The sequence below is a fragment of the Musca autumnalis genome, unplaced genomic scaffold, assembly GCF_047663935.1.
Source record: "Musca autumnalis isolate F117 unplaced genomic scaffold, ASM4766393v1 scaffold_3, whole genome shotgun sequence".
NCBI lineage: Eukaryota > Metazoa > Arthropoda > Insecta > Diptera > Muscidae > Musca > Musca autumnalis.
This window is the reverse complement of record NW_027411866.1, coordinates 190,254,185-190,279,525: the sequence shown is the minus strand read 5'-3', so window position 1 is coordinate 190,279,525 and position 25,341 is coordinate 190,254,185. Positions and strand designations below refer to the sequence as shown.

The 25,341-nt window shown below is 39.1% G+C and overlaps 1 protein-coding gene across 2 annotated transcripts in view; it reads left to right on the top strand.

Moving 5' to 3' along the window:
* The first annotated feature begins 7,603 nt into the window (after positions 1–7,603).
* Positions 7,604–25,341, top strand: part of sbm (L-type amino acid transporter sobremesa) — a 197,952-nt gene continuing 180,214 nt past the window's right edge. Inside the window, exon 1 of one of the 2 annotated variants that reach the window (XM_073976032.1) lies at positions 7,604–7,759. In XM_073976032.1, coding sequence (XP_073832133.1) covers positions 7,714–7,759 — 46 coding nt within the window. In that variant the 5' untranslated portion in view covers positions 7,604–7,713. Of the gene's footprint in view, positions 7,760–8,284; positions 8,500–25,341 lie in introns of those variants that run through there. The other variant, XM_073976033.1, reaches the window with a different exon arrangement.

Sequence of the window (25,341 nt, the reverse complement as noted above, 5' to 3'; positions counted from 1 at the left end):
CGAAGTCACTTCGGCGACGCTTCTAGAAGATCATTTCCACAATAGTTCTTGGAATAAATAAAAAAAATATTTGTATACCCTCAGCATTTATGCTAACGAGGGTATATCACCAATATTTTTGAAAATTTAACATAGTTGAAGCCAAGGTTTACCCTTTTAGAACACGAGACTTGTGATTGTATATTATACAAATTAAATGTTTTTGCTTAAAATGAGATGTTTTTGGGTGTGGCAAAAAATATTGGCATCAAAAGTTAATTTGCGTGGAAGCTGTGGCTATATTTATGTTAAAAAATAGGTAAAAATGGGTTGAAGCCAACGTATCTTTTTATACCCTCCACCATAGTATGGAGGGTATATTAAGTTTGTCATTCCGTATGTAACACATCGAACTAATCATTTGCGACCCTATAAAGTATATATATTCTTGATCAGGATAAAATTCTAAGACGATCTAGCCATGTCCGTCTGTCCGTCCGTCCGTCTGTTGTAATCACTCTAGCGTCCGCAATAATTGAGATAGAGTGCTGACATTTTGCACCCGAGGGTCTTTTTTCCATAGGCAGGTCAAGTTCGAAGATGGGCTATATAGGTCCACTATTTGCTATAGCCCCCATATAACGGTACCTCCCGATTTTCGGTATTTTGAGAATTTTAGCCACAATTTTTAACCGAACTATCTGCAATTTGACATTGGAGGTTCTCAGTAGTCATGAAACATCTCCACGAAACATCGTCAACATAGGTCCATGTTTTGGTATAGCCCCCATATATCGGTACCTCCCGATTTTCGGTATTTTGAGAATTTTAGCTACAATTTTTAACCGAACTAGCTGTAATTTGTCATTTGAGGTTCTCAGTGGTCATGAAATATCTCCACCAAACATCGTCAACATAGGTCCATGTTTTGGTATAGCCCCCATATAACGGTACCTCCCGATTTTCGGTATTTCGAGAATTTTAGTCACAATTTGTAACCGAACTGTCTGAAATTCGACATTTGAAGTTGTCAGTGGTCATGAAACATCTCCACCAAACATCGTCAACATAGGTCAATGTTTTGGTATGCCCCCTTATAACCGTACCTCCCGATTTTCCGTATTTTGAGCATTTTAGTTACAATTTTTAACCGAACTAGCTGTAATTTGACATTTGAGGTTCTCAGTGGTCATGAAACATCTCCACGAAACATCGTCAACATAGGTACATGTTTTGGTATAGCCCACATATAACGGTACCTCCCGATTTTCGGTATTTTGAGAATTTTAGCTACAATTTTTAACCGAAATAGCTGTAATTTGACATTTGAAGTTCTCAGTGGTCATAAAACATCTCCAACGAAACATTGTCAACATAGGTCCATGTTTTGGTATAGCCCCCATATAACGGTATCTGCCGATTTTCGGTATTTTGAGAATTTTAGCTGCAATTTTTAACCGAACTAGCTGTAATGATCGGTATTTTGAGGATTTTAGCTACAATTTTGTCTATTCAAAAATAATCGTCAATATAGGTCCATGTTTTGGTATATCCCCCCATATAACTGTACCTCCCGATTTTCGGGAATTTTCAGTAGTCACGAAATTTCTTCACTAAAATTCGTCAATATGGGTCCATTTTTGAGGGTCTACATTGTTTTGATGAAACTACCCTCAATTTGACTCTGGAAGTTCCCTGCAGCTATAAAACTTTTCCGCCAAAAAAAATTAAAGATAGGTTGACTCTTTGATATAGTCCCGTTGGTGGTACCTTTCACCCTAGATTAGATTAGATAACACTGTGCAACAAAATGGAGGTGAAAGTCTGGGGCACGGAAAATTCCTTTTGGGGAAGAAAGGCTTTGGTGAGTATATTATCAACCCCGAAGGACAGATCCGCCGTGAATCGAACTTCCGCGTTATGGCGTGATGAAATTAGCGTTATATCTTTGTTCACTGTTGCTTAAGTGCTCTACAAAAACAACAAACAAAGATATAATGCTAATTCATGATGGCTTACAGGGTCTCTTGCAAAAACTTCATCACGCCATAACGCGGAAGTTCGACTCACGGCGCATCTGTCCTTCGGGGTTTCTAATGTACACACACCAAGGGCTTTCATTTCCAAAAGAAATTATCTCTGCCCCAACATTTGTGTTCACAGTGTAATTTAAGCAATAGTGGGAGGCAGTAGGATCTATACATTGTCGAAAAGTTGTTCCACCTAAAATTGTGAAAGGACTCTAATTATTCCATTTTCGGCCCGGCCGAACTTAACGACTTTTTACTTGTTGAAAGTAAAATTAAGTATTTGTGTGCAATTATTTATAGCTCGTTGTCTAAAATATAAGAATATAAAAAGTTTTGACACCTTGTATAACAAAAAATTTGAAAAAAAAATATGAAAATACATAACACAGCTTAACCATTTAATTGGTCAAAACATATGCAACTGAATTTTTTTTGTATGATTCAAATCATTTGTATTTGTTTTGCGAAGATTAAAAGTGAATAAAATTTTTAAACTGATATCAGACATACCTACTTCTTCGGGGCAGTGGCGGGTCGTACGGGAGAAGCGTGGATATGGGTCCAAGGGTCAAAATTTTCAAAACTAATGGAAATTTCTTCACATTTAAGTTGTCAACATAATAAAATTCCAAGTTTAGAATGAAGTTGCATAATTTATTTGCAAAAGCCAGAAGTCTGGGTCTTGAAAAACATATGATCGTAGGGATTTGGTCCATATTAGAATGATGGATACTGATGTATTGAAGTTATAACGGGCGGTATCATTGGAAATTTTGGATTCTATAAACTAAAATAGTTTTATAAAGCTCATCAAATGATAACTAAGCACAAAAATTGAGTATATAGACACTTCCAGAAAAACGAAACGCCGGTAGCAAAAGTGGGCGCGATATATATCGAAAAGATATGACTCTCAAAATAAGATCCACTTCCGTAATGCACTATGTCGGCCCATTCCCTCCTCCGCAAAACTTTTGAACTTTAATCCTAGTCCACATTTTTGTCGGCAAATTTCCAAAAAGACCCTAAATACATTCGATCTGTCCGTAGATGAAAGTTCCAATTCACATAGGCTGAGGGCATATCTCCGTCGCCGACTGATACTTTTTACTCGTTTTTATACCCTTCACCATAATATGGAGGGTATATTAAGTTTGTCATTCCGTTTGTAACTCATCGAAATAATCATTTGCGACCATATAACGTATATATTCTTGATCAGCGTAAAATTCTAAGTCGATTTAGCCCAGTCCCTCCGTCCGTCTGCCCGTCTGTTGTAATCACGCTATCTTCCGAATGAGTTGAGCTACAGGGCTGAAATTTCGTACACATGTCTTTTTGGTCTGAACTTAGATCAAGTTCGAAGATAGGCTATATCGGTCCATGGTTTGGTATAGCCCCCATATAACGGTAACGCCCAGTTTCAGATATTTTGACGTTTTTAGCCACATTTTCAATCTGAATTAGCTATAATTTGACATTTAGGGTTCCCAGTGAGCAAAAAACTTCTCCACCAAAATTATGGACATAGGTCCACGTTTTCTTATAACCCCCATATAGCGGTACCGCCCGATTTCCGGTATTTTGAAGTTTTTAGGTACATGATCTGGTAGAATTAGCTATAATTTGGCACTTTCTAGTGGTGGTTTCGGGTGACGTAGGGGATGGAAGATACCAAGCAACGGTCCTGACCGGTTTTAACATGGCAAAGCCCAGGAGACTGACCTCCCCGTGGTGTCACCTGGGGAACTGCCTTTAACACCCGTTAAAGGTAGTGAGCTAACATGTGCCGCGCGTTCACCCATAAGAACGTTAAAAACTTGGGTTTGGGCGTCGGGTTAGTAACCCTCCCCTAGAAAAAACAGCCTACTATGAAAAAACGAAAGAAAAGAAAAATAAACCCCTCTAAAGTTGACGAACCCCGCAAACGTTTTAAGGACCATGATCTGCGAATCTGCACCTGGAATGTTCGCACTCTTTATAGAGAAGGTGCAGTCTTCGCATTGGCAGACGTACTTGAAAAGTACAAGACCGATATTACTGCCATACAGGAAATACGATGGATTGGGAAAGGCGTCACAACAACACCTAAAGGTGACGCACTGTATTATAGCTGCCATGACGTAAAGCATGAATTTGGTTGTGGATTCGTAGTTAGTCGGAGACTAAAACATCTGGTATCCAGCTTCACTCCAGTGAATGAAAGACTTGCTGCAATTCGGATAAAAGCTAAATTCTTCAACATCAGCTTTATTTGCGCTCATGCTCCCACTGAAGAAAAGGACGAACAGACCAAAGATATATTTTACGAGCGCTTAGAAGAAACATATGACCGTTGCCCTGCCCATGACATTAAAATCATTCTAGGCGATTTTAATGCCAAAATTGGAAAGGAGAATATCTTTGGCCTAACAGTCGGGAAATTCAGTCTCCACAGTGAAACATCTGACAATGGTATGACGCTGATAGACTTTGCAGCTGCAAAAAACATGGTAGTTAGCAGTACCAGATTTAATCATCTCGATATTCATAAGTGCACCTGGCTGTCTCCAGATCAGAAAACAAGAAACAAATTGATCATGTTGTGGTAGATGGAAGACATTCATCGAGCGTGTTGGATGTACGATCGTTCCGAGGCGCAAACATTGATTCGGACCACTACCTTGTTGGAGAAAAGGTACGTACCCGTCTAAACGTAGCAAACAAAGTACGAACAGACACAACACGAAAGTTAGACATTGGTAAGCTGCAAACACAACAGATAGCCACAGCATATTCCACTCAACTTGCCCAATTGCTTAATCAAAGCACTCCTCATCCCGATAACATTTCAGCGCAATGGCAAAGCATTGTCCACTCCATGCAAACAGCCATACTTGGATACCAGAGACCTCCACCAAGGAATCCATGGTATGATCAGGAGTGTCGTGCTGCCACCAAAGAGAAAAATGCGGCATATAGGGCCACTTTACAATCCGTAGCAACGCGTAGCGCACGAGAGAGATATAGGGAGAAAAGGAGAGAGGAGAAACGTATTTTCCGCAGGAAAAAGAGAGAGATGGAAAAGCGGGAGTGTGAAAAAATCGAGATGTACAGGAGCCAGAATGAAGTCCGAAAATTCTACCAAAGAGTCAAGCATCAAACTGATGGCTTTGGTAACTGATACAGATAGTGTACTCATGATATGGAAAGAACATTTTTCAAATCTGTTGGTATCCAATAGCAGCGAAGACGACGAAGATACCACAGTCCCAATCCCAGAAGATTGTATTGAATGTATACCGCCCAGCCAAGATGAGGTAAAGACAGCAATAAATCGGCTGAAGAATAATAAGGCAGCAGGGGCCGATGGCTTACCAGCCGAGCTGTTCAAAACCGGAGGCGACACGCTGATAAGGTGTATTCATCAGTTAGTTAGCACCATCTGGCAGGAAGAACGAGTACCCGACGATTGGAACCTGAGTATCCTGTACCCCGTCCAAAAGAAGGGAGATAAGACTGTATGCTCTAACTATAGGGGCATAAGTCTACTCCCTATTGCCTACAAGATCGTGTCAGGGATATTGTGCGAACGACTAAAGCCTATGGTCAACGAGATAATTGGACCATACCAATGCGGCTTTAGACCTGGCAAGTCCACCATTGACCAGATATTTATCCTGCGGCAAATCCTGGAGAAGACCCAAGAGATGCAGATCGACACCTACCACCTTTTTGTCGATTATAAAGCAGCCTTCGACAGCCCGCTGCGTTCAAAGGTATTCCAAGCCATGTCTGAATTTGGTATCCCCGCAAAGCTCATCCGGCTTTGTAAAATGACTTTAACTGACACGAGGTCCTCAGTTAAAATAGGAAAGAACCTCTCCGAAGAGTTTGGTACCAAAAAAGGTTTCAGACAAGGAGACAGCCTTTCGTGTAACCTCTTCAACATCCTGCTAGAAAAGGTTATACGAGAGGCAAACGTCAAAAGAAGTGGCACAATCTACACCAATAGTCACATGTTACTTGCTTATGCTGATGATATAGACATCATGGGCCGATCAGTAAAAGAAGTAACTGATACCTTTATAAAGGTCGAAGGAGAATCTGCTAAAGTGGGTCTGGCGGTAAACGGTGAGAAGACCAAGTTGATGGTGTCGACGCGCAATGCGTCCATTGAGCTCGGACCGACTGTGGAAGTTGGTTCCTATAACATTGAGCTAGTAAAAGACTTCGTCTACCTCGGCACCTCCGTAAACACAACAAACGACATCAGTTGTGAAATAAAAAGAAGAATTGTATTGGCCAACGGATGCTACTTTGGTTTAAGTAAGCAGTTTAAAAACAAAGCCACATCTCGTCAAACAAAAATAACGCTCTACAGAACACTGATACTACCCGTGCTGATGTATGGCTCCGAAGCCTGGGTACTTGCGCAAGCAGACATGGCAGTGCTTGGTGTGTTTGAGAGACAAATTTTTCGAAAGATCTACGGATCAATCTGCGTTGACGGTGAATATCGACGTCGCATGAACCACGAGCTGTATCTGCTATACAACGACATCAATATAGTTAAACGTATCGAGATGCAGCGATTGCGTTGGCTAGGCCATATCATAAGAATGAGCGATGATGAACCCGCTAAAAAGGCGTATGAATACATGCCACATGGCAGTGCACGCAGAATTGGCAGGCCAAGGAATAGATGGCGCAAAAACGTGGATGATGAGATGAAAAGGCGCGGTCTTTCTTTTATCGTCGTTTATCTTCTTTGGCGTGTCTCCTGAGTGACGTCTTCAGCGAGGGAGTGAGAAACTCACTTCCAAATGCTGGCAGGGATATACCCCACAAACGCCTAAAAAATCAAAGATACAACCTTACCTTGAGCTTAGCCATCTCATTGTGCATTTGTCCCGTATAAAAACACTGCGGAGGTCAAAATAATTAAAAGCTTAATTAAACCAAAAAATATGTGTAGGGTACATTTGTAAACTGAAGGCATTTTTGTTGGCAACAATAGCATTTTAACAAATGCAAAAATGGTTTATCAGAATTCAGTTAGCTATTAACTGGCAATACAATAAGTATACGGGCTGCTAACTGAGCTCCGAAAACAAAATCAATACTATCAACAAAAACTACTGTTTATTGAAAAGTGTACAAAAAAACTCGAAACACTATATCACTAAATAATGCAGTGAGAAATGCGGTTATTAAAACTGCAACAATTGGACTTTTTATATGAACGAGGAATGTAAACAAATCAGAAAATAGTGGGAAAACATATCTAATCGTATCTAACGAGGCGGAAAGAAAAAAAAAACTGTCCCGACACCGGTAATTGATGAGAAAATTTCATGAGAGAAGGGAGGAAAGTGGAATTCATTCATGCCTTTTAACCACCCAACCCCCACAGTTACATATGTATATACAACCTGTAACAGTTAGAAAGTGCTACTAACATTTTATGGTGCTTTTAACATTCTCCAAATTTGTGTGAGTTCGTGAATTTCATAGAGAGAATGAGTGTTTAACTTTTATTTTTGTTTTGCTGTTAATATTCCCTATCCCTTTTGCTGTTGGTGTTGTATCGTGCTGAGGTTTTGTCGGGATTACACAGAAATATTTTGGTTATAAATACGTTGAGCAAGGCTCTCAGACTTTCATTCTCTTGCAGTGGTTAAAGTGACATGATAGTGAGTAGATTGCTGTACTGTAGCAAGTCATGTATCAGCATGTCCTTCCAAACACAACAAATATTTCTAGCAATGGTAAGCTAAAAAAAATAAGAAAATATTTTTTAAATTAAAAAAAAAAACAAAAAAGTTGAAAAATATTTTTGAAATCATAAAAAAACGTTAAAAATTTTGTGTAAAGAACAAATGCTCAAATAACTTGGAACAAAAATGCCATGACAAAAATATGGGTGCGGATTAACAGATACACTTTTTCATTTGGTGTAAGGAAGTGTTGTGTGTTTCTTTGGTGAAAAGAATAAAATACAATAACTTGTATGCTATACTAAAAAGTCGAAAACTGATAAAGAAAAAACATGAAATAAAACAAAAACATATTTTATATTAATTTAAATATTCTTTGGTTTGTTTGGAAATAACCAAATGTTGGAAAAAAGTGTGAGAGTAACATTATTCACAGTCTGTTAGCTTTGTTTTAAATTCTTTAACATTGTGAAATGTACATTGAAAATGGTTACAAGTGTTTAAATTCCCTTTCTTCTGATGACCTTATTGAGTCGGTTCTACGAATAAAATGTTATCATCATTAAATCCAAACACAGTTCTTAAAAAAACATGTACGTGACAATATCATTTTTTAAATATAAACTCGCTATCGAAATAGTTTTACATCAGTTTCTAGTGATGGACTTTATATACATATTATAAAAACCGGTTGAAATAAACCGGTTAAAATATAATGGCGAGGAAAATAACAAAAATCATTATACAAAATTTAACTTTAAATTTCAACAAAAAATTATATCCAGTTTAAGGTAAAGTCTCTCTAAAGATCCTTGAATAATAGAAACATAAAATAAAAAATAATTAAAAAATTAAGTTTCAGTGTTTTATTTTTAAGTGCACTTAAAACTAGAAAATAATTTGTCGCTTTGCCTCAATAAGTATATTCTTACTCATGATGGAATTTCTAAAATAAAACGCTTGCCGTTTAATTTTGCCACCACTTTTAATTTAAATGCAAGCATTTTATTTGAGAGATTCCATCATGAGGAAGAATATAATTATTGAGGCTAAGCGACAAATTATTTTCTAGTTTTAAGTGCATTTATAAATAAAACACTGAAACTTAATTTTTTATACCCTCCACCATAGTATGGAGGGTATATTAAGTTTGTCATTCCGTTTGTAACACATCGAACTAATCATTTGCGACCCTATAAAGTATATATATTCTTGATCAGGATAAAATTCTAGCGTCCGCAATAATTGAGATAGAGTGCTGAAATTTTGGACCCGAGGGTCGTTTTTCCATAGGCAGGTCAAGTTCGAAGATGGACTATATTGGTCCACTCTTTGGTATAGCCCCCATATAACGGTACCTCCCGATTTTCGGTATTTTGAGAATTTTAGCCACAATTTTTAACCGAACTATCTGCAATTTGACATTTGAGGTTCTCAGTGCTCCTGAAATATCTCCACGAAACATCGTCAACATAGGTCCATGTTTTGGTATAGCCCCATATATCGGTACCTCCCGATTTTCGGTATTTTGAGAATTTTATCTACAATTTTTAACCGAACTAGCTGTAATTTGCCATTTGAGGTTCTCAGTGGTCATGAAATATCTCCCCCAAACATCGTCAACATAGGTCCATGGTTTGGTATAGCCCCCATATAACGGTACCTCCCGATTTTCGGTATTTTGAGAATTTTAGCCACAATTTGTAACCGAACTATCTGCAATTTGTCATTTGAGGTTCTCAGTGGTCATGAAACATCTCCACCAAATATCTTCAACATAGGTTCATGTTTTGGTATGGCCCCCTTATAACCGTACCTCCCGATTTTCGGTATTTTGAGAATTTTGGCTACAATTTTGTCTATTCAAAAATAATTGTCAATATAGGTCCATGTTTTGGTATATCCCCCATACAACTGTACCTCCCGATTTTCGGGAATTTTCAGTGGTCATGAAATTTCTTCACTAAAATTCTTCAATTCTTGATGAAACTACCCTCAATGTGACTCTATAAAAAGACTCTATAAGCTATAAAACTTTTCCGCCAAAAAATTTAAAGATAGGTTGACTCTTTGATATAGCCCCGTAGGTGGTACCTTTCACCTAGCTGAACACATTTTTTTAGATTAGATTAGATAACACTGTGCAACAAAATGGAGGTGAAAGTCTGGGGCGCGGAAAATTCCTCTTGGGGAAGAAAGGCCTTGGTGGGTATATTATGAACCCCGAAGGACAGATCCACCGTGAGTCGAACTTCCGCGTTATGGCGTTATGAAATTTTTGTAAGAGACCCTGTGGGCCATCAGGAATTAGCGTTATATCTTTGTTCACTGTTGCTTAAGTGGTCTACAAAAACAACAAACAAAGATATAATGCTAATTCATGATGGCTTACAGGGTCTCTTGCAAAAACTTCATCACGCATCCATAACGCGGAAGTTCGACTCACGGCGCATCTGTCCTTCGGGGTTTTTAATATACACACACCAAGGGCTTTCATCTCCATTATCTCTGCCCCAACATTTGTGTTCACAATGTAATTTAAGCAATAGGGGGAGGCAGTAGGATTCTATCCATTGTCGAAAAGTTGTTCCACCTAAAATTGTGAAAGGACCCTAATTATTCCATTTTAATTAAGACTATTTTATGGTGGAGGGTATAAAAAGTTCGGCCCGGTCGAACTTAACGACTTTTTACTAGTTAATTATTGTTTATTTTTACCTTTTTTATTTTTTTAACTTTAAAGTGAATACATTTGTTGACCACTGAGAAGTCCATAACCAAATTATAGTCAATTTAGGATGAAAATGTAAATAAAATCTTTAAATTGCCTCAAATCGAGTGGTACCGTTATATGGGGGCTACACCAAAAACAGACCCATGTCTACAATTTTTTATGGGGGAATTTCTGTACAATTGGTAACCCCAAATGCCAAAATCCTCAAAACACCTGAAATGGGGCTGTAGGAACAAATGGACCGATATTGATTTTGGTTTCATTTTCGTGTGTTTTCGTCCAAATCTTAAAAGTGTGCAAAGTTTCAGTTCGATTGATCAACTGCAACTGTGTTAAAAATGAGTTACTAAATTTGAAATAAATCGGTTGGTACCACTATTTGGTAGCTGTAGGAAAAAATTAACCCATATTCCATATTGGTTTTGGTTTCATATTTATGTATATTTACTTACTTAGCTGGCCCATTACAGAACATTTGTTCCATAGGCCGAACTAAGAAAAGATCTCCATTTCTCTCTATTTGTTGCTTCGCACTCTGGAATACCGCGCCTTTTCATCTCATCATCCACGTGTTTGCGCCATCTATTCCTTGGCCTGCCAATTCTGCGTGCACCGCCAAGCGGTCCGTATTTACACGCCTTTTTAGCGGGTTCATCATCGCTCATTCTTATGATATGGCCTAGCCAACGCAGTCGCTGCATCTCGATACGTTTAACAATATTGATGTCGTTGTATAGCAGATACAGCTCGTGGTTCATGCGACGTCGAACTGCTTACATAAACCAAAGTAGCATCTGTTGGTCAATACAATTCTTCTTTTTATTTCACAACTGATGTCGTTTGTTGTGTTTACGGAGGTGCCGAGGTAGACGAAGTCTTTTACTACCTCAATATTATAGGAACCAACTTCCACAGTCGGTGCGAGCTCAATGGACGCATTGCACGTCGACACCATCAACTTGGTCTTCTCATCGTTTACCGCCAGACCCACTTTAGCAGATTCTTCTTCGACCTTCATAAAGACATCAGTTACTTCTTTTACTGATCGGCCCATGATGTCTATATCATGGGCATAAGCAAGTAACATGTGACTATTGGTGTTGACTGTGCCACTTCTTTTGACGTTTGGCTCTCGTATAACCTTTTCCAGCAGGATGTTGAAGAGATCACACGAAAGGCTGTCTCCTTGTCTGAAACATCTTTGGGTACCAAACTCTTCCGAGAGGTTCTTTCCTATTTTAACTGTGGACCTCGTGTCAGTTAAAGTCATTTTACAAAGCCGGATGAGCTTTGCGGGAATACCAAATTCAGACATGGCTTGAAATACCTTTGAACGCAGCGGGCTGTCCAATTATTTCGTTGACCAATTATCTCGTTGACCATAGGCTTTAGTCGTTCGCACAATATCCCTGACACGATCTTGTAAGCAATAGGGAGTAGACTTATGCCCCTATAGTTAGAGCATACAGTCTTATCTCCCTTCTTGTGGACGGGGCACAGGATACTCAGGTTCCAATCGTCGCACAGAGGGGAAATTTGTATTAAAAGTTGATCAAAAGCCCTAGAAAGCTCATTTATAGTCGGATTGATATAAAATTTTGCACAAAGCATATCTTCTGTACAAGGATTAATCCTATAGAAAATAATGAAAATCGGTCCAGATTTGGATGCAGCTTCCATATATATTCGCATCTGATATGAGATAAAAATGCACCAAAATCACTGAAATTTGACACATGCAACCTGAACTAGCCTAAAAAAACATTGAGCCAATTTTCAAATAAATCGGTACAGATGTATATATAGTCCCATATACATATATTTCATTCTAAATTTTATTTTTTGAAACTTACTTAAATTATTTTTTTCTCAATTCACATGAGAAAAGCCGTGAATGTTTCTGAATAATGCAAACATATTTGATAGGTGTTGGTTTAGTCTGATAAATAAGAGTCACGGTTATAAGGCGGAACAAAATTTAGTGTGGGTAAACCTTGCAATTCCATATAAAAATATTTCATATTTTAGTTGAGAAAAATTAGATTTTTTCGGAATGGCGCAAATATGCGCAATTTTTTATGACTGAATCTGATATTTGAGACTCAAGCGCATAAAACATTAGAAGAAACTATGGTCGGGAAACGACGGGGAAATAGACTTTTTCTCTATTGAAATTGTAGTAATCTTAAAAATTATCATAAAAAAATTTCATAAAGAGGATATGTATCACCATTATTAAAGAGCAAAGATGTAAAATCAATATGAACATTTTAAATGCTAATCTTGTTCGGAGACTGTACAAAAACAATAAATCTTGAAAAATATAAATTTTCGCGAAAATAATGTCATTTTAATGTTCACCTAATTTCTTAGTTTTCGAAAATTTACTTTTTGTTTTCAGTAAGGCTGAGTTCAATCGACAGCTGCTCTGGATTGGTTAATCTTACAAAGTCGAGGACGGTTATAGCAAATGTAGAAAAGAGTCTAGTTGCCGTTTATCAACATTTTTTCATAAAAAAACGATTTTCATATTTTGAGTTTTGAGCAACTTTAGGCCTATGTTTCCCCTCTGTGCGTCGGGTACTCGTTCTTCCTGCCAGATGGTGCTAACTAGCTGATGAATACACCTTACAGCTCGGCTGGTAAATCATCGGCTTATGCTCCCTTATTATTCTTCAGCCGATTTATTGCTGTCTTTACCTCATCTTGGCTGGGCGTTCAATACCATCTTCTGGGATTGGGACTGTGGTATCTTCGTCGTATTCGCTGCTATTGGATACCAACAGTTTTGAAAAATGTTCTTTCCATATCCTGAGTATCAGTTACCAAATTACCTTGCTGGTCTCTACAGGAGGATGTGCCTGTACCAAAGCCATCAGTTTGATGCTTGACTCTTTGGTAGAATTTTCGGACTTCATTCTGGCTCCTGTACATCTCTATTTTTTCACACTCCCGCTTTTCCATCTCTCTCTTTTTCCTGCAAAAAGACGTTTCTCCTCTCTCCTTTTCTCCCTATATCTCTCTCGTGCGCTACGCGTTGCTACGGATTGCAGCACGACACTCCTGATCATACCATGGATTCCTTGGTAGAGGTCTCTGGTATCCAAGTATGGATTTTGCGGCTGTTTGCATGGAGTGGGCAATGCTTTGCCATTGCGCTGATATTTTATCGGGATGAGGAGTGCTTTGATTAAGTAGTTGGTCTAGTTGAGTGGAATATGCTGTGGCTATCTGTTACGATTGCAGCTTAACGATGTCTAACTTTCGTGTTGCGTCTGTTCGTACTTTGTTTGCTACGTTTAAGCGGTTGCGTACCTTTGCTGCAACAAGGTAGTGGTCCGAATCAATGTTTGCTCCTCGTAACGATCGTACATCCAACACGCTCGATGAATGTCTTCCATCTATCACAACATGATCAATTTGATTTCTTGTTTTCTGATCTGGAGACAGCCGGGTGCCCTTATGAATATCGAGATGATTAAATCTGGTACTGCTAACTACCATGTTTTTTTGCAGCTGCAAAGTCTATCAGCCTCATACCATTGTCAGATGTTTCACTGTGGAGACTGAATTTCCCGACTGTTGGGCCAAAGATATTCTCCTTCCCAATTTTGGCATTAAAATCGCCTAGTATAATTTTAATGTCATGGGCAGAGCAACGGTCATATGTTTCTTCTAAGCGCTCGTAAAATATATCTTTGGTTTGTTGGTCCTTTTCTTCAGTGGGAGCATGAGCGCAAATAAAGCTGACGTTGAAGAATTTAGCTTTTAATCGAATCGCAGCAAGTCTTTCATTCACTGGGGTGAAGCTTGTTACCTGATGTTTTAGCCTCCGACTAACTACGAATCCGCAACCAAACTCATGCTTTACGTCATGGCAGCTATAATACAGTGCGTCACCTTTAGGTGTTGTTGTGACGCCTTTCCAATTCCATCATATTTCCTGTATGGCAGTAATATCGGCCTTGTACTTTTCAAGTACGTCTGCCAATGCGAAAACTGCACCTTCTCTACAAAGAGTGCGAACATTCCAGGTGAAGATTCGCAAATCATGGTCCTTAAAACGTTTGCGGGGTTCGTCAACTTTAGAGGGGTTTGTTTTTCTTTTCTTTCGTTTTTTTCCATAACCAAATTATAGTCAATTTAGGCTGAAAATGTAGATAAAAACTTTAAATTGCCTGAAATTGGGTGGTACCGCTATATGAGGCTGTAGGAACAAATGGACCGATATTGATTTTGGTTTCATTTTCGTGTATTGTCGTTCAAATCTTAAAAGTGTGCCAAGTTTCAGTTCAATTGATCAAATGCAACTGTGTTAAAATGAGTTACTAAATTTGAACTAAATCGGGTGGTACCACTATATGGGGGCTGTAGGAAAAAATGAACCCATATTGGTTTTGGTTTCATATTCATGTATTGTAATCCAAATCTGAAAAGTGTGCAAAGTTTTAGCTCGATTGGTCAACTGAAACGGTGTTGAAAGCGAATTGAAACTTTAGTCTACGGATCGAATGTACTTAGAGACTTACGATTAAAGTTTAAAAGTGTATGTAAGTATGGACTAAATCAGCACTCCCTTCAAGAGTTATCGCGCGGACAATTTTTCCGAACATTTTTGAACTTTTGTGGGGGAGGTACGTACCTGAAGGAGTGGACCGATATGGCTTATTTTCGAACATAAAATAAGTTTGGACAAAATATTACGAAGGCCAAATGTTCGAGAGTTATCGGTTGGTCCGTTCGAGAGTTATCGTGCGCTCCAGCCAGCCAGACAGACAGACGGACATTGCTAGATCGACTCCAAATTGTCTGAAACACATTTCGTCCAAACATACTTGGGGTCTAAAACCATTATTTCGATGAGGCACATTTTGCCCGTATGAAAGTGTATATACCCTCTTTAGCATAAATGCTGAGGGTATAAAAATCAAATGGTTTATTTGGAAATTGGTACTGTTTGTAGGTGGTGTCGGATGTGTTCAACGACAATTTACGTTCAGTTTAGGGCCTGTTCGAAGATCTTTTGGAAATTTTGGATATTATGTTTTTCGTGGACAGGTCCATGCTTCCCGACATAGCAGTCCTAAAGCTTTATTTATACGGTGACCAACACAATTTTGACCTTCAATCTAAACATATTTTTATACCCTCAGCATTTACGCTAACGAATGGTTTTAGACCCCAAGTATGTTTGGACGAAATCCGTTTCAGACAATTTGGAGTCGATTTAGCCGTCCGTCTGTCTGTCTGGCTGGAGCGCACGATAACTCTCGAACGGATTAAAATTGTCTTTCGCAAAATTTCGTCCAAACATGGTGTATGTTCGAAGATGGGTCATATGGGCCCACTCCCTCGGGTACCTAACCCATAAAAGTACAAATTTTTTTGCAAAAATTATGCGCACGATAACTCTCGAAGGGACTAACCGATTTGGTCCATACTATATATCGGTTCACTCCTTCGGGTACCTCCCACACAAAATTTCGGAAAAGTGGATTTTAAGACCTCCTTTCGAATCCTTTTGATTTTTGTTGTAACAACTTGTATTGGCTGCCCCCATAACGAAGGTGCATGTTTTTCAGGGGCATGTCCATACTTCCTGAGAAAATGACCTGAAAACTGTAACTCTTGAAGGCAGTAAGCGATTTAGTCCATACTTTGGACATCGGATACCACCCACACCAAATTTCGGAAAAGTGCAGGTTAGGACCTCCTCTCGAATAGTTTTGATTTTCCTTGCAACAGCTTGCTCTCAAGGTCCTTATTCCAATGGTCAGCATTTGTAGTGGCTGGTGCACACGGGTCTGTCTCCAGTTCTAGGAATTGAGTATATTTGGTAGGGCAGTTGAAAAGTTGCAGTTGTTGTGCCGGCCTGTACCACATGCTGGACAGATATTTTGCATGGTGTCATCGATTCTTGTCCTATAGGAATTCAGACGGCAGAAACATCCGGAGCGTAGTTGAGTCATTTGGGATGTTCTCCGAGGACCACATTCACACGATGGTTGTTAATGGCATCTGCGACTGCATTCGCATGACTGAGATTTCCCATGAAGTTAATATAATCCGCAGAATTTCTGTAGCAAATTACATATAAAAGGCATTGAATTGCCTTGTAATATGGTCTGATACAATCCTTGGGCGTCATGATGTGCATTAAAGTCCCCTATGACCAGACTATTATGACCTTACAAAAGCGGGCTATTGTTGGGCCTACAGCTATTTATCGGCGGGATGTATATGTTCAGAAACTCTACATCGGCAGTTCCACACCTGACTGCTACCCCCATATATTCCATGTACGGGTCATTAGAGGAAAGTTAATCCCCACTTTCACTTCTGGTGCGTTCCTTCCATAGTACGTTGTAACCATCACAACGCTGTAAGCTGCAGTTGTTGTTGAGATTGGTTTCCTGCAATGCCGTAACCATGATATTCTTCCGACTCATAAAATTAACTATTTCTTCGATCTTACCTCGGAGTCCATAGCAATAAAATTGCACAAACGATGTATTCTCAGGGATTAGAACAACAACGGCTGGTGTTAAGTGCTGCGCGTGCGGATGCTATTGGGGACGGCGGGGGATTCGCGTATTCTGATGACGACGACTCACTGGAGACTGTGTTTACGCAGCATACAGTGTCGTAGTCCCTCGCATGGACGAGTCCAGAACAACCCTTGAGATGCACCCACTCCCGGCATCTATTGCATCTCACTGAAGTTTGAGTGTGGTGAATGCGGATGTGACAAACTAAGCACATATAAATTGGTCCTGGGTTTTCCTCAGTCCCGACACGGACCAAAAGAATCCGTAGCAGGTATTCCGGAATATGCTGCATCTAACGCAGAAGAACGATACAAATATGTACACAAATATATGTAAATTGAGGTGACAGCCGCTGGCCGAAACATGGGTGTTGTCTGGTTCCAGATCAATCCAGTATCGAAGAACCCACCACATGGGATTGGCTGACATATGGTGTAGTCTTCCCCGATTTTCGGCATTTGAAAGGTTTTAGGGCCGGTTTTCCCATGTCGAAAGAACATGAATGCGAACAAAAAACACCTAAACTTTGCTTTTCATGGTAATATTGACTTTGTTTTTGCTTCTTTCGTTTTCATTTTCGTTCGACATAGTGAAACAGGCGTTAGTCTTATTATTACAACGAAATGGCTTATATTTTGTCTTGGGGCTTAAAAAAATTTCTCCATATTTCTCTTGTACTTAAAAAACTTATCAAACCTTATCCCCCATATAAAGGTTCGTTCTGACTGAAGTTGCTGTAATTTTGTGCAACGAATTTTTAGATTGAAAGGTAATTGATACCGCCCGATGTGAATATGTACTTTTAAAGGGGTTTCTACTTATGTGGCTGTAACTTGTTATTTCGGATTCTCAAATATTTTTTTTTTTACTTTTTTCCATGTCACAATTACCAAGGTAGTGGTATCACGCCAGCTGTTCAAATATGAAATGTCAAATCCCTTTATAAACAAGTAAAAAAGTGTCAGTCGGCTTTGCCGACAGAGATATACCCTCAGCCAATGTGAAGTGAAACTTTCATCTACGGGCAGATGGAATGTATTTAGGGTCTCTTCAGAACTTTGTGGCCCTTTTTGAACATTTGAATTTGCCGACAAAAATGTGGATTAGGAATTAACTGCACTTAGACACAAATGTTGAACTTTTGTGGGGAAGGTACCCTTAGGGAGGACCGATATGGCCATTTTATAAGTTAAATTAAATTTTGACAAAATATTAAGAGAACCAAAGATTGGACTAAATGGTTGATCAATTCAAGTGATAGTGACTATTTATTGGGGGAGAAGTACCGTAAGTTGTGGTCCGGTATTGCCCCATGAAACTAAGTTTGGATAAAATATGACGAAAGCCAAATGTTGGATCACATCGGTAGAACAGTTCGAGAGTTATCGTGGCATAGTGCTTTTTACACCTTTCGGGCTGTTTTCCTAAGAAATATGGACTTGCCCCTGAAATAACTTTTACCGTCGTAATGGAGGTAGCGAATGCAAGTCGCTTCAACAAAAATCAAAGTGATTCGAGAGCAGGTCTTAAAGTGAACTTATTCGAAATTTTGTGTGGGAGGGAGGTACCAGAAGGAGTGGACCTGATCTATATCTGTTAGATATAATAGGATGTGCAGAGTATGGGTTACATCTGTCACTCCCTTTTAGAGTTATCGTGCCCACAATTTTTCCGAACATTTTTGAACTTTTGTGAGGGAGGCAACCTTCAGGCCATTTGCTCAGGAAGTATGGACTTGCCTCTAATGAAACTTGTAACGTTGTATGGCGGGCAGTGAATACAAGTTGTAACAACAAAAATCAAAGCGATTCGAGAGCAGGTCCTAAACTGAACTTTTAAGAAATTTTGTGTGGGAGGTACCCGAAGGAGTGGACCGATTGAGTTCTGAGTTGAAACCTCATTAAAGTGTGGTAGAAATTTCACGATGTGCAAATTATGGGCCGGCCAAATTGGTTACTCCCTTCAAGAGATATCGTGCGCACAAATTTTCCGAAATTTTTCGAACTTTTGTGGGGGAGGTACCGGAAGGAGTGGACCGATATAACCCATCTTCGAACTTAAAGTTTGGGTAAAATATTACGAAAGCCAAATTTTGAACCGAATGGGTTGATCCATTCGAGAGTTATCGTGCGCACAGACAGACAGACGGACATTGCTAAATCAACTCCAAATTGTCTGAAACACATTTCGTCCAAACATACTTGGGGTCCAAAACCATTATTTCGATGAGGCACATTTTGCCCGTATGAAAGTGTATATACGCTCGTTAGCAGCATAAATGCTGAGGGTATAAAAAAATTATTTTTGTTGTAATTTCCCCAACAACATAAAGAACATTTTGACATAACATATTCAAAATTGTACGATACCACTACATGGATAATTGTGCCATGCCTTTTTCGTAAGTAATGTCAAGAGTAATGACCAGACATTACTTTGTCATAGATTTGCGCGGCACTTTCAGTTACCAAACTTTTGCTGGGACTGTATGGCATACAACAACAAAACGTGAATGATATGTTTCATACGTACAAAATACGCACATACATATATCCAAAAATACAACATATATTTATATATACATATTTATATTAATAGAAATAGATAAAATGTACCTGTCTATCTTGGTAAAACAACAAATGTTGAAAACTAAAGCAATAACATAAGCGGCATATTTTTCTCATGTCTTTAGAAATGTTTTACTCTTAATTGATTGAGAATTATCATATTGAGGGGAGTACAACTGCATGCTCCAAGAAAAAATTCCACGAGCATGAGCAATGAGCAAATAACGGGAAATTCTTGAGCAAATCCAAAACATCTCTGCAGATGAGTGGGTGTTTTAAAAAGTGTAATTAAATGAGTATGGGAGAGTAAGAAAAGTGTCTGCATAGCTCAACATAAGCAATAAGAACAACAAAACTATGCTACCAGGTTGTTTTTGGTATATATGTATGTAAGTACCAACGTACATATTTAAGAACAAAACAATGGAAACATGCCTTCATACAAAAGTACATATAAATGTACGTACATATGTATGTATGTATTTCACTTATTGTATATAGAAACTTCTGCATGTGGGTCTTTGGTGAAAGCATTTACATATAGCCGTTAGCCGCTTTTGTTTTTCTAGCTATACATTCGCACTTACATACTTTCGTTTCGTTAAAATGAACAGCTGTTTTGATGCTTTTTCAAAGACGAGCCTTCTTCTTTACACCTACAAGTTCAACATTTTTTCGCATGTGCAAAGACAAGGGGTTGCCAGGAAGCAATTACTAATGCTAGCTGGTAGGTATGTAAGGAGTACGTAAAGTGCCTTCCAAGGAAATGACGGCAATGACAAAAGAATGAACACGATTTTCTTTTGCAATTTACATAAGTACGTATGTATGTGTAAGTAAGTTCATAGAAAGGCTCGTTTAAATCTTTAGGATTATTTGTCAAGAGTATGACAAACTAAAACATGTAATAGAAATGACATTGAGATGGGAAGGGTTAAGGATTTCGTTTTAAAGTCTTGGCGGTTTAAAGTCAATATGGCTTGTGAAGAATTTAAGAAAATGTTAGGTTACAAAATATAAGTACATTTGAAGGAAAGAGTTAAAGGGATATTGTGGAAAGGGATATTGCTTTACAATGGAGGAACAATCAGAAATCTAATTAAATTTTTTTAGGTGTCACCGGAAAGTTGTTATGAAGAGGAAATATAAAAAATGAAATGTTTTTTATTTAATAGATATGTAATAGAATACAAAGGGTTTTAGCAAAATCAATGTTAACTTTACCCCAATCCCCATTAACACAATGTTCGTCATGATTGCTTAAAATTTAATTTGAACAGAATAAAATGTTGACAACGCACTGACAATTGATTGGGATTGTTATCAAAAAAGGGGAAACATTTTTTTTAATTCTTATTAAACAAAAGTGGTTGATTTCGGCATTTTATACTTTCTAGCGGATGTTGTTTTATTTGTTTTTTTTTCAGCTAAACAAATCTTTGCTTTCTTTTCTGTTTTCTAAAGCTGTTTTATTATCCGTTTTATTCGAACATGTACCAAGTGGAAGTTCTCATAGATCTTTTGTCAGGGACCGAAGATGTTATCCAATATACACCTTCTTGAAACTTGATGTACGTTTGGAAGAAATTTTACGATACGCAAAGTTTCGGCCGAATCTCAATTCGTAATTTTTTGGGCTCATCAGTCATTTGAATTGGTGTCGGCACGGTTATATAGAGCTTCTGAGACAGTATCTCAGGAAGCACCCTTTCTTTCCGAAAGGATCTTTAGAAGCTTCCTTTCTTTCCGAAGGGATCTTTAGAAGCTCTCTTTCTTTCGGAAAGTGTCTAATGAAACATCCTTTCTTTCCGAAAGGGTCTAGAGAAGCAGCCTTTCTTTCCGAAAGGGTCTAGAGCAGCACCCTTTCTTTCCGAAAGGGTCTAGAGAAGCACCCTTTCTTTCCGAAAGGATCTTTAGAAGCTTCCTTTCTTTCCGAAAGGATCTTTAGAAGCTTCCTTTCTTTCGGAAAGGTTCTAGTGAAACATACTTTCTTTCCGAAAGGGTCTAGAGAAGCACCCTTTCTTTCCCCTGAAAAAATTGAACCGTCGAAAAAGGGGCCGCTAGCAAAATCTGCTGCAAAAAAATTATTACGATCCGAGAAGTGTTCCTAACCAACACTTGTGACAAAAATGTTGAGTTTCTGTGTGGGAGGTACCCGAAGAAATGAAAGAAATATTGAACAAAATATTATGACGTGAAAAGTTTGGACCAGGGAGTCTATTCTGTAACTTTTACAACAATTTCATTTGTTTGTTTTGTTTTTGTTACAATAACAAAAGAAATTTAAACAATATCGATAGTTGTTAAAAGTTACATAATAGGCCTAGAGATCGGGTTCTCCCTTCGATAGTTGTCGTGTATACCATTTTAACGAAACATTTTGAACTTTTGCGGAGGAGATACCCGAAGGACCGGCAGATATGGTCCATCTTTAAACTTGATCTAAATTTGGACAAAATATTCGGTAACCAAATTATGGATCAATTCGGTCGATCCGTTCGAGAGTTATTGTACTCTCCAGACATATGGTTATGGCTAAATCGACTCTAAAATGTCTGAAACAGATTTCGTCCAAACATACATACACACAAACATACATACCATTATTTCTATGAAGCATATTTTTATATCGTATCAAAGTGTATATTACTATCGTTAGCCTAAAGGTTGAGGGGGGTATACTAAAATATTCACAATGTCATTGGAGAGGATGAATCTGAGTGAGAGGTAGTCCTTATTTCGGGCAATGCTGATTAGAGTTTTATTTTTATTTATGTGGATTTTCAAGCAATTGATAGTTTTTGGATAGTCATTCATAGCTATAGATAATTCTTCAAAATCTTCAGCGCGACAAAATTGACTACTAACCCAATGAACAGCCCATGAGAAAGAAATGAATGAACAGATTTTACGTAACCCTTTCTTTTAGATAGGGTCTAGACAAGCATCCTTTCTTTTAGAAAGGGTCTAGAGAAGCATCTTTTCTTTTAAAAAGGGTCTAGAGAAGCACCCTTTCTTTCCGAAAGGGTCTAGAGAAGCACCCTTTCTTTCCGAAAGGGTCTAGAAGCACCCTTTCTTTCCGAAAGGGTCTAGAAGCACCCTTTCTTTTCGAAAGGGTCTAGAAGCACCCTTTCTTTTCGAAAGGGTCTAGAGAAGCACCCTTTCTTTCCGAAAGGGTCTAGAAGCACCCTTTCTTTTCGAAAGGGTCTAGAAACACCCTTTCTTTTCGAAAGGGTCTAGAGAAGCACACTTTCTTTCCGCAAGGGTCTAGAGAAGCACCCTTTTCTTTCCGAAAGGGTCTAGAGTAGCACCCTTCCTTTCCGAAAGGGTCTAGAGAAGTACCCCTTCTTTCCGAAAGGGTCTGGAGAAGCACCTTTTCTTTCCGAAGGGGTCTAGAAGCACCCTTTCTTTTCGAAAGGGTCTAGAGAAGCACCCTTTCTTTCCGAAAGGGTCTAGAAGCACCCTTTCTTTTCGAAAGGGTCTAGAAACACCCTTTCTTTTCGAAAGGGTCTAGAGAAGCACACTTTCTTTCCGCAAGGATCTAGAGAAGCACCCTTTTCTTTCCGAAAGGGTCTAGAGTAGCACCCTTCCTTTCCGAAAGGGTCTAGAGAAGTACCCCTTCTTTCCGAAAGGGTCTGGAGAAGCACCTTTTCTTTCTGAAATGGTCTAGAGAAGCACCCTTTCTTTCCGAAAGAGTCTAGAGAACACCCTTTCTTTCCGAAAGGGTCTAGAGATGCACCCTTTCATTGCGAAAGGGTATATAGAAGCACCCTTTCATTGCGAAAGGGTCTATAGAAGCACCCTTTCATTGCGAAAGGGTCTAAGAAGCACCCTTTCATTGCGAAAGGGAATATAGAAGCACCCTTTCATTGCGAAAGGGTCTATAGAAGCACCCTTTCATTGCGAAAGGGTCTAAGAAGCACCCTTTCATTGCGAAAGGGTCTATAGAAGCACCCTTTCATTGCGAAAGGGTCTAAGAAGCACCCTTTCATTGCGAAAGGGAATATAGAAGCACCCTTTCATTGCGAAAGGGTCTATAGAAGCACCCTTTCATTGCGAAAGGGTCTAAGAAGCACCCTTTCATTGCGAAAGGGTCTATAGAAGCACCCTTTCATTGCGAAAGGGTCTATAGAAGCACCCTTTCATTGCGAAAGGGTCTAAGAAGCAACCTTTCATTGCGAAAGGGTCTATAGAAGCACCCTTTCATTGCGAAAGGGTCTATAGAAGCACCCTTTCATTGCGAAAGGGTCTAAGAAGCACCCTTTCATTGCGAAAGGGTCTATAGAAGCACCCTTTCATTGCGAAAGGGTCTATAGAAGCACCCTTTCATTGCGAAAGGGTCTAAGAAGCACCCTTTCATTGCGAAAGGGTCTATAAAAGCACCCTTTCATTGCGAAAGGGTCTATAGAAGCACCCTTTCATTGCGAAAGGGTCTATAGAAGCACCCTTTCATTGCGAAAGGGTCTACAGAAGCACCCTTTCATTGCGAAAGGGTCTATAGAAGCACCCTTTCATTGCGAAAGGGTCTATAGAAGCACCCTTTCATTCCGAAAGGGTCTATAGAAGCACCCTTTCATTCCGAAAGGGTCTATAAAAGCACCCTTTCATTGCGAAATGGTCTATAGAAGCACCCTTTCATTGCGAAAGGGTCTAAGAAGCACCCTTTCATTGCGAAAGGGTCTATAGAAGCACCCTTTCATTGCGAAAGGGTCTATAGAAGCACCCTTTCATTGCGAAAGGGTCTAAGAAGCACCCTTTCATTGCGAAAGGGTATATAGAAGCACCCTTTCATTGCGAAAGGGTCTATAGAAGCACCCTTTCATTGCGAAAGGGTCTATAGAAGCACCCTTTCATTGCGAAAGGGTCTATAGAAGCACCCTTTCATTGCGAAAGGGTCTATAGAAGCACCCTTTCATTGCGAAAGGGTCTATAAAAGCACCCTTTCATTGCGAAAGGGTCTATAGAAGCACCCTTTCATTGCGAAAGGGTCTATAGAAGCACCCTTTCATTCCGAAAGGGTCTATAGAAGCACCCTTTCATTGCAAAAGGGTCTATAGAAGCACCCTTTCATTGCAAAAGGGTCTATAGAAGCACCCTTTCATTGGGAAAGGGTCTATAGAAGCACCCTTTCATTGCGAAATGGTCTATAGAAGCACCCTTTCATTCCGAAAGGGTCTATAGAAGCACCCTTTCATTGCGAAATGGTCTATAGAAGCACCCTTTCATTCCGAAAGGGTCTATAGAAGCACCCTTTCATTGCGAAATGGTCTATAGAAGCACCCTTTCATTCCGAAAGGGTCTATAGAAGCACCCTTTCATTGCGAAATGGTCTATAGAAGAACCCTTTCATTCCGAAAGGGTCTATAGAAGCACCCTTTCTTTTGGAAAGGGTCTAGAGTATCACCCTTTCTTTTGGAAAAGGTCTAGAGTAGCACCTTTTCTTTTGGAAAGGGTCTAGAGTAGCACCCTTTATTTCGGAAAGGATCTAGTGAAGCACCTTTTATTTCGGAAAGGGTCTAGTGAAGTACCCTTTCTTTCCGAAAGGGTCTAGTGAAGTACCCTTTCTTTCCGAAAGGGTCTAGTGAAGTACCCTTTCTTTCCGAAAGGGTCTAGTGAAGCACCCTTTCTTTAAAAAAGGGTCTAGTGAAGCACCCTTTCTTTAAAAAAGGGTCTAGTGAAGCACCCTTTCTTTAAAAAAGGGTCTAGAGAAGCACCCTTTCTTTTAGAAAGGGTCTAGTGAAGCACCTTTAATTTCGTCTAGAGAAGCACCCTTTCTTTGGGAAA